The following is a 15,000-nucleotide window of genomic DNA, read 5'->3' as shown; positions in this document are numbered from 1 at the left end:
AGAGCTACAACATACAACAACTAGACAAATTTGTCTCATATTGAAATTATCATGCAAATCTGTGTTGATTCAGCAGACATATAACATTTTGATTGATTTAGTGAACAGAGAAATACGCATTAAGACTCTAAGACTGTGAAACATCAAAGGAGGACATTTCTGATGGAGAAAACACAATTCAGCAAGAAAGACCTGGAATGTATTCTGACAATGCCTGTCGATTCTATTTCCTGACAGAATCAAGGAAATCAAGAGACATTGAGCGAAGGACTCAGAGACCGAGATGATGTTCAGATCTGGTCTATATTAACCATTGCAGAAGTGGGGAGAGAATGTTGCAGATGCTGAAGGAAGCTATTGCCGGATGAAACAAGAGAAATGAGACAAACTAATGACATTTCAATGTGACAAACAATGGAAATGTTAATTCTTATGATTTAAGACAGAGACATGATGATGACAAGAGAGACTTACACATACTTTTATGTAGTCGTAATTGTTCAATTGTACTGACGCACACAACTAACAGTGTCATCAGCGGTAAACAGCTGAATTATACCATGCACACACTATTCATGGCATGAACTTACAAACTTTCTTCTAGGAATTCTAAGGGACGGGAACAACAGTCCAGATAACCCAATTAACAAACTTATGCTTAACATCTGTATTTTTGTTTCCAACTGTTTCTGAGCAGGTTAATTCCACAATCAATTGATGGAAAGCTTAAGATTTTATAGACTTAAGTCAAGAAAAGGAGGGGTGTAGTGTAATGATAATGCTAAAATTGTCTTAAGTTAATAAAACCTATTAACGCTGTGAACAGAGGCAAGAACACGTGCAAGACTGATGACCATCAAAGAATCAAATAGCACTCCTTGTTACCAGAAACACAAGGCCGTTCCTTTGATTGAAGATCTACTTCCAGACATTGTTATATTGACATATAATGTACTTTGTATGATGGAACCAATGCCTAATTTATTTCTGATGTGGCCATTCATTGACTTTGCTAAGAACTCCACATGTTTTTCAATAGAAATAATTTACCAGTCAAATTAATCTTACATCATGGGAAAAAAAAAGAGTGAGCTGATATGATGCGTTTTTGTGTGACTATATGCAAAATGTTGTGTGCCTATCAAATATTGCAATACTCATTGTTTAACCTTAAACATATGTTATGTGTGCCCACTCTCAGTAGTAAACAACATTCTTTAGGAGCAGGCACATACCATATCAAGTAACAGTGAGACCAGTTTAACTCTAAAGGACATAGGAGCCTTAGCCCAGTGGTCAGCAGCAAAGCAGAGCAGCATGAACACAGGATAGAGCCATGTATGGGAACTAATGTCAATATTGTAAGTTACGAGGTAAAGCTATTTCCCTCTCTGAGAACTGTATATAAGCTGTAACAAACATCAGTACTTTGCTTGGCATCTCTATGCCACAGCCAGGCTCGGCACCAGCCATGTCGTAGCCATGCTTGAAGTTTGGACTTATCAGAGCATGCTGTCTTGGAAACATCTGTACATGGGAATGCAACCCAGATCTGCCTAATACAATGATTACGATTCAACCTTCTCTCTGAGTCATCAATATATAATTTCCGGCCACGTGACCAAGAAAGATCTCCTTATATCAAATGGCGTCACGAACTTTGTAACACTCTCTCTCTCTCTCTCCCTCTCACCCCCTCTCCCTCTCTCTCTCTCCCTCTCTCCTCTCCCTCCCTCTCTCTCCCTCTCCCTCTCTCCCTATCCCTCTCTCTCTCTCCCTCTCCCTCCCCCTCCCTCTCTCCCTCTCCCTCCCTCCCTCCCTCCCCCCCCCCTCCCCCCCCCCCCCCTCTCTCCCTCCCCCTCTCCCTCCCCCTCCTGCGGCCTCGTACCTACGACCGAATCACTGTGCTGATATTCAGTATAACACACTCCCTCTCGTGTGATATTGCTTAAATATATTATGTGGTGTGTTCGTTGTGTAGAAGTGAGAGAAGAGGAGTGTGTTATATATATATATATATATATATATATATATATATATATATATATATGTGGTGTGTTCGTTGTGTAGAAGAGGAGGTGTGTTATATATATATATGTGGTGTGTTCGTTGTGTAGAAGAGGAGGTGTGTTATATATATATATATATATATATATATATATATATATGTGTGGTGTGTTCGTTGTGTAGAAGCGGGAGAAGAGGAAGCACGAGAAGCTGCTGAGCGAGGAGCTCTACCCCGCCGTCATCAACCTCAACCAGTTCCTCCCCCCGGCGCACTGCATCGACTACATCGCCTGGGACATGGCCCGCTACACCAAGAGGTTAGCTTAGCATACATATACTAAGGTGACCAGATTTCTCAGATGCAATCTGGGGACATTTCCAACTTTTTAGGAAAAATGTATACATTTTATCATGATGAAATACAGAAACGGGGACAATTGCTGTTTCATTTATTTTGACCTTATTTTGACCAATGTATACACATTCAAGCAAGAATACTCAAGTGTAACAACTGGAATGTGCCTCTCAACATTAGTGTCAGTGTACTGTAAGTGGTATTAAAAGTAATTCTTAGAACTGTTCAGGTTGACGAGCCAACCATCAACCAAGCGGGGGGTCTGGGTGTCCTCCCCCAGAAAAAAAGAGGATTTAACACTTAATTTCCTGCATTCTGGTGAATTTGTACACACTATTGTGCTTTTTATGCCCATTTTTTTATCTCCACTACCCTACTCATACTTTAAGCCTAACATAATGTTTAAGCCTAACATAAGACTAATGATGTTGTCAAAATTCTGTATATTGACTATTGTATTGTATTTTTATTAATAATTTAAAACAACTTTATACACCCACTGCATATATTTCATTGTATTATCATTGAGACTGTCTGCGTGCTTTCCCCACGCTTGGATGTAATTCACTGAGTGGTGAAGAATGACCTTGTTATTGCTCCATTCAATCATAATGAGCTCGTTAATGGGGAACAATCGGGAATGAAATGCTTTCTATTGAATGTAACGATCGTCCATTAACGGGTAATATGCATACATTGACGTTATAAAGGGGTGGAGGACCCCATGGGTAGGACCCTTGGCAGCAGGTTCGGTGACAATACAAGCCAAGATTTAAAAAAAAAAAAATGCTTGAAACGGGGACTTTTCCGGGGACAGTTTGTTGCCGGGGACAGGTCGTCCAAACCGGGGATTGCCCCCGGAAATCGGGGGCGTCTGGTCGCCGTATCATATACATACTAGACCAAGAGGTTAGCCTAGCCTAGCCTAGCCTAGCCTGGGACATGGCCCGCTACACCAAGAGGTTAGCCTAGCTTAGCCTGGGACATGGCCCGCTACACCAAGAGGTTAGCCTAGCCTAGCCTGGGACATGGCCCGCTACACCAAGAGGTTAGCCTAGCATCCATGGCCCGCTACACCAAGAGGTTAGCCTAGCATACATGGCCCGCTACACCAAGAGGTTAGCCTAGCACACATGGCTACACCAAGAGGTTAGCCTAGCATACATGGCCCGCTACACCAAGAGGTTAGCCTAGCATACATGGCCCGCTACACCAAGAGGTTAGCTTACTCCCTGTGAACCCAGAGATCACGTCTCTGCCAGCAGCTAGTTTTGATTGATTGATTGATTGATTGAAAACTTTATTAGAAGATTTGCAGAAGTAGGTACATGAAAGTACATATTACATACAAGGTCAACTAACAGGATAAAAACCCAAGAAAGCCAAGGACCTTGATTCTCAAGGACCTTGATTCTCAAGGACTCAGTTCTGCCTGGGAGGACGTCTCCTGCTGTTCCACAATGCACTCTGACCTTCCTGTTCTTCTTTTTTGTCTTCCTGTCTCTCCCTCTCCCCCCCCCTCCCTCTCTCCCTCCCCCTCCCTCTCTCCCCCCCTCCCTCTCTCCCTCTCTCCCTCCCTCCCTCCCTCTCTCCCTCCCTCCTTCCCTCCCTCCCTCCCTCCCCCCCCTCCCTCCCTCCCTCCCTCCCCCCCTCAGTAAGCTGTGTAACGTGTTGGACCGTCTCAGCACCATAGCGGAGAGCGTGGTGAGGAAGACCGGCTTCTTCATCAACCGCTCCGACTTCTACTGTCACACCCTGAGGCCTGACGACAGGTACACACACACACACACACACACACACACACAGACACACACACACACACACACACACACACACACACACAGACACACACACACACACACACACACACACTGAGACCTGACGAGAGATACACACACACACACAGGGGAGGGGAGGGACGGGGGGGGGGGGGGGGGGGGGGGCAGGGGAGGGGAGGGGAGTGTCTTGCCCAAGGACACTTCGACATGTGGCCAGCCGGGGCTCGAACCGCCGATCTGCCAACCTTGCGATCCAACAAGGTTTCATCTCCTCTTCTCTCTCTCAGGTGGGGAGACCTGGGGGGACATCTCACTCTGACTGGACGTGTTCAGGTACAGTATGACCCAACACACACACACACACACACACACACACACACACACACACACACACACCACGCACACACGTGCCAGTGCCCAATCAGAGAAGCTGTTATTGGCGCCCACCTACTGTAGCAGATTAAGGCACTGACAACACTTAGGTTGTGGGTTCGATTCTCGCTGGGACCGTTTACACTCAATCATGCAATCTTATGTAAATAATAAATAAATCAATATGTATTCATATCCGCAAAACATTAATTAATGTATTCAGGGCTGCCAAGTTTCACCAAAAGTTTGGAGTGAGATTTTTTGGCGGTGGAGCGACCCAAAACTGTGCACGTTTTAGCAGCGGCAGCCCCTCTCTCCCACCCAATTATTTGTGCTAGTTTCCTGCAATTTTACATGTTGTTCATAATAAACCAGCACAAGAAATGAAAATAATTAACATTTTATAAAACAATAAAACAATTCAGACAATATATCATATTTATGAAATCTTAATAAACAAATACAGTAGCCTACAGACTCTAAAAGAAAAATTGGCCCCATCAACAGGACTCAGCCCCTTGGTCAGCAGCAGAAAGACCCGTGGTCATCATGTTACAGTGCATTGCTCATAGATGGTTATCATGTTATACAGTACATACCAGGGTTTTTCCTGGGTCAGAATGAGGGCTTGGTGGGTGATTTTGTCAAATCCCCCCAAAAAATTTGAGGGACCCCCAATTGTTGTATTTGTATTGTAAATTGTAATTATTAATAATAATAATTATTATTAATGTACCTGGTTATGTTACAGTAGAGAAACAAAAAACAGTTACCAAAACGGAGTATTTACTAGCTAAGATTGTCAAAAGATTGGCGTGGTGCAACCGAAATTAGTAAACAACTAGTTTGAAACTAGCTAGTAAAAAACTAGGGGTTTAGTAACTACTAAATGCCTGCATTTATAATGACTTACGCCATATTGGTGCAACCCAGTCCAGTAGGCTACCAGATACGATGTTGTAATGTATGCACATATTTTGCTACCACGGTTGCCAGACGGAATTGACAATGTCCAGCCCAACCGGTCTAAAAGCTGCCGAATCCACCCGTCCAGTACCAAAAGTAGCCCAATCTGGCAACACTGCTTGCTACGTTCTTGCAGCTCGCATGAACACAGGTTCTTCCATCAGCGCTCGCCTGCCGCTTCGATTGCAGACTCAAGTTAATGCGCGTGTAGAAAGATGCCACGAAACTCATGTCCGGTAGCTTTCTTTCAAGGAATTTCAAAAATAAAAGTCCCGTAAAACAATTGTTATTTCTCGCCGTGAGAAATAGAGATGCGGCGTGAGAGCGTGAGAACTGGTTGAAATGCGTGAGTCTCACGGTGATTGCGGGAAATAACTGGCCAACCTAAAACTGGCCAGGTGCCAGGAAAAGCGGGAAACGCAAAATGTCATCGGACAAAACACCTGCTGCCATGTCAATGTAGCTGCCTTGTCAATGTAGCTGCCTTGTCAATGTCTCCTGCCTTGTCAATGTAGCTGCCTTGTCAATGTAGCTGCCTTGTTAATGTAGCTGCCTTGTCAATGTAGCTGCCTTGTCAATGTCTGCTGCCTTGTCAATGTGGCTGCCTTGTCAATGTCTGCTGCCTTGTCAATGTAGCTGCCTTGTCAATGTAGCTGCCTTGTTAATGTAGCTGCCTTGTCAATGTAGCTGCCTTGTCAAATTTGTAGCTGCCTTGTCAATGTAGCTGCCTTGTCAATGTAGCTGCCTTGTAAAAAAATCTATGTCCGCTGAGTAGGGGAGTGCGGGGTATGTTGTCACGCTGTCTAACATTTACTGGGCACAATACATCACAATGGTATAAATGTCATACCATAAGAAGGAAGACTTGGGCACATATTTTATATTGATTATATCTTCATATCTTATTTCAGTACGGAGCTGTAGACCGTTAAATAGAGAGGGTGCATTTGTGACAATTTGCCCCGTCAGCGGGTAAAGTGTTCCACTACGTCGGGCAAGTTGTCACCTTGGATTATCAACAAATAAGAACACAACTAATTAATTGATAATATTGATTATAATTTCAAATTCCCCAAACCAAATTCAACTTCATTAAATAACTCAAAATCAAAACAATCATGCCTAGAGAATCTGGCACGTCACTGAAGCCTTTGAATCAACACACTAACACTGGCAGAGCACACAGTCATTAATGGCGCTTTTCCACTACAGACCCGAACCGGGCCGCATTTGTATCCGAGCCGTGCCGTGCCGTGCCGTACTTTGAGAAACGCTTCTCCATTATACTGAGCGACCCGGGACAAGGAGGAGTTACGTGTCATAAGATTCCCCCCCCCCCCGCTATACAGATCAGCGGGGGGAAATGCGTGTCTCCTGACACGTTGAGCACTGTGCTTTTTTTGTTGGTGAACTACCGTAATAAGCCTAAAAGATTAGATTGGGCATATAGTTCATGAATTACGGTAGTTTGAAGTATCATGCTTCCTCCATTGAACGGAAAGTCCTATCTATCCCATTCAAAGTGTTTTAGTCTTCCCCCTTTCCACTGGTAATAAGGAATTGGCAAGAATAGATCGATATAAATAGATCAACATAATGCAGCACTATCATGCACAGATCAGCCTTAAAACATGTAGCGTTAGATATATAACGGAGCGATGTATTTCTACGGAAAGGCTGACTGACGCGGGGCTCATACCATCTCCGCGTTTGTTATAGATATGCTTGCAGCAGCGGGTGAACTCCCGGTTCATTGAGTTTACGGTTAAAAGCATATCTTCTCGGGGTGTCAGCGCGGTGGTTCAGGGCTCAAAATGACCGTATACCGATGGTGAAGTTAGCAAAGGAGTATTGTGATTGTACCACCTTCATAGCCGGTGTTATTCACGGACAAACACGGTGCCCGGAGGCACCCTTTGCGGGTTAATAACTGTGATTTACCGTGGGTTAGGATAACAATTCAAATGTGTCCGGATAGGGGAGAGGACAGGGAATCCAAAACCATTTGAATGGTGTCGATACGACACTGCTATCACGGTCGACACCGACATTATTTATATATACAGCATATGGATGTTACCTGCCTGTTAACTGCCGCTTTCAGTTCTACAGGACATCGCCATAATAGCGATTTTTTGTTATGCTTGTTGTAAATAAAAGTTCTATGATGCATTGAAATGACATTAAACTAAGATAATACGATGGTTATCATATTTTTTCAAATCTTTATTAATACGTTATTATAGAAACTGTAAGTGACATTTTCCTAGAGCGAAATCTGTTTTGGTATTTAAAAATGGCGGTTAGTGATGAAATCTATGAACATGGGATGACGATTTCCATTGACCAATCAACGGTGTGCAGCGTCACACGTCACACGCAGCCTGGCAAAAAGGTTCCGGCTCTCAAAAAGGTTCCTGCCCTCGAAGGGTAGCTAAAGAAGCGTGCCGTACCGCGCCGTGCTGATCCAGGCCGACAAATGGAAAAGCGCCAAAGAAGCAGGCCAGCCTGGGCTGACCCGGGTCAGCCGTCTAGTGGAAAAGCCCCATAAATGACGTGACCACTTTACTTTAAACTTTGAAATGGAACGTTCTCTGGCGTTGCACGGACATCCACAGTAACTGTGGGAATTGGAATGTAAATGTGTTACTGGCTTGTAGTGTGTTAGTAGACAGACAGACAGACAGACAGACAGACACACGCACGCGCACGCCGTCTCTTTGGATGAAAGCGTCAGCTGAATGCCACACACACTCTCCCCTCCCACTACTAGCACCCCTGGTACACACACACTCTCTCCCCCTCACTACTGGCACCCCTGGTACACACACACACTCTCCCCCTGGTACACACACTCTCTCCCCCTCACTACTGGCACCCCTGGTACACACACACTCTCTCCCCCTCACTACTGGCACCCCTGGTACACACACACACTCTCCCCCTGGTACACACACTCTCTCCCCCTCACTACTGGCACCCCTGGTACACACACACACTCTCCCCCTGGTACACACACTCTCTCCCCCTCACTACTGGCACCCCTGGTACACACACACACTCTCCCCCTCACTACTGGCACCCCTGGTACACACACACACTCTCCCCCTCACTACTGGCACCCCTGGTACACACACACACTCTGCCCCGCACTACTGGCACCCCTGGTACACACACACACTCTCCCCCTGGTACACACACACACACTCCCCCTGGTACACACACACACTCTCCCCCTGGTACACACACACACTCTCCCCCTGGTACACACACACACTCTGCCCCTGGTACACACACACACTCTCCCCCTCGCACTACTGGCACCCCTGGTACACACACACACTCTGCCCCTCACTACTGGCACCCCTGGTACACACACTCTCTCCCCCTCACTACTGGCACCCCTGGTACACACACACACTCTGCCCCTCACTACTGGCACCCCTGGTACACACACACTCTCCCCCTCACTACTGGCACCCCTGGTACACACACACACTCTGCCCCTCACTGGGAGCGCAGCGGATCGCGACCTTATTCAAGCGCGATGAGGTGTGCTTCAGCACTATGATAGTTTAACATAGAGAAGAGTGTACTGACGCACAAAGATCGCTGGAGGGCGATGTCACGCAAGAAGCGTGAACACCCAACACACCCGGGGGAAACCCGATCTCTGTTCATTGATCAGAGCGCATGTCTTATCACTGGAACAAGACTGACTGATACACACCACACCTCTGCCATCATACATCGGTCCCACATGTATTTATTTACCATCATATTTTTCAATATAAAACGGTATGATATGGTAGCCTACATTGCAGTCGTCCCGCAGTTCTAGTAGATCGCCGACATCATGTTATTTGATGTACACATTTCACGGCAAGAGAATTCCGATTTGTGGCAAACACCCAACAATTGTTCGTTCACTAAACATTATAACATGAACACAGTTATAGCACCAGTTCCTAGCACCTAGTTTCCTAGCACCAGGGGAGCCCCCCCTCCCAAATTTCGTCGTTTGGTACCTGTACTATATCAATGACAAATAAAGACCATTCATTCATTCATTCAAACAATGACAGTTACAGTCTCGCTCAAACTGTAGCGAGATTAGGAGACTACTAATTGAGAAAAGGAAAAGAAAATACATGAAAGAAAGGAGAGAAAGAGTACAGAATGATAAATCATTCAGAATGTTATTGGTTTTAATATTTCACAATCTGCCAGAATAAGCACGCTCCCTCGCACGCCCAGCCCATCATTTTTGATGCCGCTAATGTGTGTAATGAAAAGTGTGACAATGTTGAAAGACATGATGTCATAATCAAAATATAAAACCTGGTTGGATAAAATAAGATTCTGTTGTGATTGTGTTGACATTGTTGTGATGTCAAAAGAGATGTTGGTTATGTAATGTGTAAAGTGGAGAGGAGATTGATCGGAACTGCAGGAGTTTTCATTACTAACGAATGATGGTTGATTATTATTATACAAAAATAATAGTAATAAATATTGCAATATTGTGTTATCATAGTTATGAGCTTCACAGTGATAAAGTCTGTTTATCGTGAACTTCACGCCGGCCGTGCCCGTAACATCAGCAGACAATCGACTGCTGTAAGCGTGTAAGCGTTGAAACCTGCTTGGCAGCTTTGAAACCCGCTTGGCTCGCTCATGAATTGGCAGCTATTGTTTGCTAATGGAAAACGATCAATAAGATTACCCTCCCCCGTGCATCAAGTGATTGTATGAAGTCAAGTGGTAGCTACATTGCAGTCGTCCCGCAGTTCTAGTAGATCGTCGACATCATGTTATTTGATGTACACATTTCACGGCAAGAGAATTCCGATTTGTGGCAAACACCCAACAATTGTTCGTTCACTAAACATTATAACATGAACACAGTTATAGCACCAGTTCCTAGCACCTAGTTTCCTAGCACCAGGGGAGCCCCCCCTCCCAAATTTCGTTGTTTGGTACCTGTACTATATCAATGACAAATAAAGACCATTCATTCATTCAAACAATGACAGTTACAGTCTCGCTCAAACTGTAGCGAGATTAGGAGACTACTAATTGAGAAAAGGAAAAGAAAATACATGAAAGAAAGGAGAGAAAGAGTACAGAATGATAAATCATTCAGAATGTTATTGGTTTTAATATTTCACAATCTGCCAGAATAAGCACGCTCCCTCGCACGCCCAGCCCATCATTTTTGATGCCGCTAATGTGTGTAATGAAAAGTGTGACAATGTTGAAAGACATGATGTCATAATCAAAATATAAAACCTGGTTGGATAAAATAAGATTCTGTTGTGATTGTGTTGACATTGTTGTGATGTCAAAAGAGATGTTGGTTATGTAATGTGTAAAGTGGAGAGGAGATTGATCGGAACTGCAGGAGTTTTCATTACTAACGAATGATGGTTGATTATTATTATACAAAAATAATAGTAATAAATATTGCAATATTGTGTTATCATAGTTATGAGCTTCACAGTGATAAAGTCTGTTTATCGTGAACTTCACGCCGGCCGTGCCCGTAACATCAGCAGACAATCGACTGCTGTAAGCGTGTAAGCGTTGAAACCTGCTTGGCAGCTTTGAAACCCGCTTGGCTCGCTCATGAATTGGCAGCTATTGTTTGCTAATGGAAAACGATCAATAAGATTACCCTCCCCCGTGCATCAAGTGATTGTATGAAGTCAAGTGGTAGCTACATTGCAGTCGTCCCGCAGTTCTAGTAGATCGTCGACATCATGTTATTTGATGTACACATTTCACGGCAAGAGAATTCCGATTTGTGGCAAACACCCAACAATTGTTCGTTCACTAAACATTATAACATGAACACAGTTATAGCACCAGTTCCTAGCACCTAGTTTCCTAGCACCAGGGGAGCCCCCCCTCCCAAATTTCGTCGTTTGGTACCTGTACTATATCAATGACAAATAAAGACCATTCATTCATTCAAACAATGACAGTTACAGTCTCGCTCAAACTGTAGCGAGATTAGGAGACTACTAATTGAGAAAAGGAAAAGAAAATACATGAAAGAAAGGAGAGAAAGAGTACAGAATGATAAATCATTCAGAATGTTATTGGTTTTAATATTTCACAATCTGCCAGAATAAGCACGCTCCCTCGCACGCCCAGCCCATCATTTTTGATGCCGCTAATGTGTGTAATGAAAAGTGTGACAATGTTGAAAGACATGATGTCATAATCAAAATATAAAACCTGGTTGGATAAAATAAGATTCTGTTGTGATTGTGTTGACATTGTTGTGATGTCAAAAGAGATGTTGGTTATGTAATGTGTAAAGTGGAGAGGAGATTGATCGGAACTGCAGGAGTTTTCATTACTAACGAATGATGGTTGATTATTATTATACAAAAATAATAGTAATAAATATTGCAATATTGTGTTATCATAGTTATGAGCTTCACAGTGATAAAGTCTGTTTATCGTGAACTTCACGCCGGCCGTGCCCGTAACATCAGCAGACAATCGACTGCTGTAAGCGTGTAAGCGTTGAAACCTGCTTGGCAGCTTTGAAACCCGCTTGGCTCGCTCATGAATTGGCAGCTATTGTTTGCTAATGGAAAACGATCAATAAGATTACCCTCCCCCGTGCATCAAGTGATTGTATGAAGTCAAGTGGTAGCTACATTGCAGTCGTCCCGCAGTTCTAGTAGATCGTCGACATCATGTTATTTGATGTACACATTTCACGGCAAGAGAATTCCGATTTGTGGCAAACACCCAACAATTGTTCGTTCACTAAACATTATAACATGAACACAGTTATAGCACCAGTTCCTAGCACCTAGTTTCCTAGCACCAGGGGAGCCCCCCCTCCCAAATTTCGTTGTTTGGTACCTGTACTATATCAATGACAAATAAAGACCATTCATTCATTCAAACAATGACAGTTACAGTCTCGCTCAAACTGTAGCGAGATTAGGAGACTACTAATTGAGAAAAGGAAAAGAAAATACATGAAAGAAAGGAGAGAAAGAGTACAGAATGATAAATCATTCAGAATGTTATTGGTTTTAATATTTCACAATCTGCCAGAATAAGCACGCTCCCTCGCACGCCCATCATTTTTGATGCCGCTAATGTGTGTAATGAAAAGTGTGACAATGTTGAAAGACATGATGTCATAATCAAAATATAAAACCTGGTTGGATAAAATAAGATTCTGTTGTGATTGTGTTGACATTGTTGTGATGTCAAAAGAGATGTTGGTTATGTAATGTGTAAAGTGGAGAGGAGATTGATCGGAACTGCAGGAGTTTTCATTACTAACGAATGGTGGTTGATTATTATTATACAAAAATAATAGTAATAAATATTGCAATATTGTGTTATCATAGTTATGAGCTTCACAGTGATAAAGTCTGTTTATCGTGAACTTCACGCCGGCCGTGCCCGTAACATCAGCAGACAATCGACTGCTGTAAGCGTGTAAGCGTTGAAACCTGCTTGGCAGCTTTGAAACCCGCTTGGCTCGCTCATGAATTGGCAGCTATTGTTTGCTAATGGTAAACGATCAATAAGATTACCCTCCCCCGTGCATCAAGTGATTGTATGAAGTCAAGTGATACTCACTTTAGAAACTAGTTCTTAGCCTACACGTTTCTTTGTCAAATACATGCTCTGCATGTTTCTCTAAAATGCATAAAGTTCCTATAAGCAGAGAAGTGGGGAAATTATTAGAGAAATCTGATATGAAGCTTGAGTCAGCTGAGAACGAACTATGGAACAGATTAAATGCTATATATGGAGAGGAGATTGATTGAGACTGCGGGAGCTTTACTAATGAATGAAAGTTGATTATCATTATTAAAAAAGAATCAACTATCCAAATATGAATCTGCGTATATCTATGTACAACCTTGTTGTAGCCTATTATTATCATGGTCGACATGAGAATTGTTGGCTACTTCATATCACAACTGAACATTCATATATATAGCCTATTGCATTATTTAAAAATTGACAGTGCTGTACATAGTGTCATTCAATGCTATATATAGGCTACTACTACAACGTGGTCTACAGTGATATACAAAAAAGACATTAGGCATTCGTGTCATCATGTTCTTTACACATTACATAACCAAGATTTATTTTGCAATCACAACAATGTCAACACAATCACAACAGAATCTTATTTAATCCAATCAGGTTGTATATATAATCTATATATATAATCTATATATTGGTTTCAATATACCTCCATAGCAGTCTACAGTCTAATTTAGCTATATCTATAATTACATTATGAGAACATCAGTATTTTTACGCCTTTGGTTGTATTGTCTGAACGAACATTGATTGGGAGACATACTGTACAGTTTTATCATTTTCATAACTGTCTGCACATATACATATCTTATTTGGATTGTTATTGTAGCCTATATATAAACACAAATATCAGTCTTATGCACTGTGTCTCATTCAGCACTGAAGCCTGAATTTGAGCACAGTGTGTGCCCCCTTGCTACCTCTGCTGATATAAAAGAGAATTGCAGGCTTGGAGAAAAAGATGGCAGCCACAAATACACAGACACACACAGAAATACTGCTAAAACGCTTTATACTAACTCGATTTTGAAAATGTAAAAATGCTGGGTGGTAGAACGCACATATCTAGGAAAAGTCATGAAAGGAGGGTCCTGAAATGTGATCGAGTGCAAAGGTAGAATTTTTTTTGTACTCACTGGTGCTGTTTAACACCTCACGGCTGTTCTAGTGTAAAGAAGCGTGCCGTACCGCGCCGTGCTGATCCAGGCCGACAAATGGAAAAGCGCCAAAGAAGCAGGCCAGCCTGGGCTGACCCGGGTCAGCCGTCTAGTGGAAAAGCCCCATAAATGACGTGACCACTTTACTTTAAACTTTGAAATGGAACGTTCTCTGGCGTTGCACGGACATCCACAGTAACTGTGGGAATTGGAATGTAAATGTGTTACTGGCTTGTAGTGTGTTAGTAGACAGACAGACAGACAGACAGACAGACACACGCACGCGCACGCCGTCTCTTTGGATGAAAGCGTCAGCTGAATGCCACACACACTCTCCCCTCCCACTACTAGCACCCCTGGTACACACACACTCTCTCCCCCTCACTACTGGCACCCCTGGTACACACACACACTCTCCCCCTGGTACACACACTCTCTCCCCCTCACTACTGGCACCCCTGGTACACACACACTCTCTCCCCCTCACTACTGGCACCCCTGGTACACACACACACTCTCCCCCTGGTACACACACTCTCTCCCCCTCACTACTGGCACCCCTGGTACACACACACACTCTCCCCCTGGTACACACACTCTCTCCCCCTCACTACTGGCACCCCTGGTACACACACACACTCTCCCCCTCACTACTGGCACCCCTGGTACACACACACACTCTCCCCCTCACTACTGGCACCCCTGGTACACACACACACTCTGCCCCGCACTACTGGCACCCCTGGTACACACACACACTCTCCCC

The 15,000-nt window shown here is 43.6% G+C and overlaps 1 protein-coding gene across 1 annotated transcript in view; it reads left to right on the top strand.

Moving 5' to 3' along the window:
• Positions 1-15,000, top strand: part of LOC308159606 (polyphosphoinositide phosphatase-like) — a 98,453-nt gene that overhangs the window by 41,749 nt on the left and 41,704 nt on the right. Inside the window, 3 exon segments of the mRNA XM_080533428.1 lie at positions 2,191-2,324; positions 4,018-4,134; positions 4,428-4,473. Of these exon segments, the coding sequence (XP_080389554.1) occupies positions 2,191-2,324; positions 4,018-4,134; positions 4,428-4,473 (297 nt within the window).

Source organism: Nansenia antarctica (assembly GCF_963989245.1).
Source record: "Nansenia antarctica genome assembly, chromosome: 6".
NCBI classification, from domain to species: domain Eukaryota; kingdom Metazoa; phylum Chordata; class Actinopteri; order Argentiniformes; family Microstomatidae; genus Nansenia; species Nansenia antarctica.
Note: the sequence above shows the minus strand (reverse complement) of the source record. Positions and strands in the feature narration are given on the sequence as shown.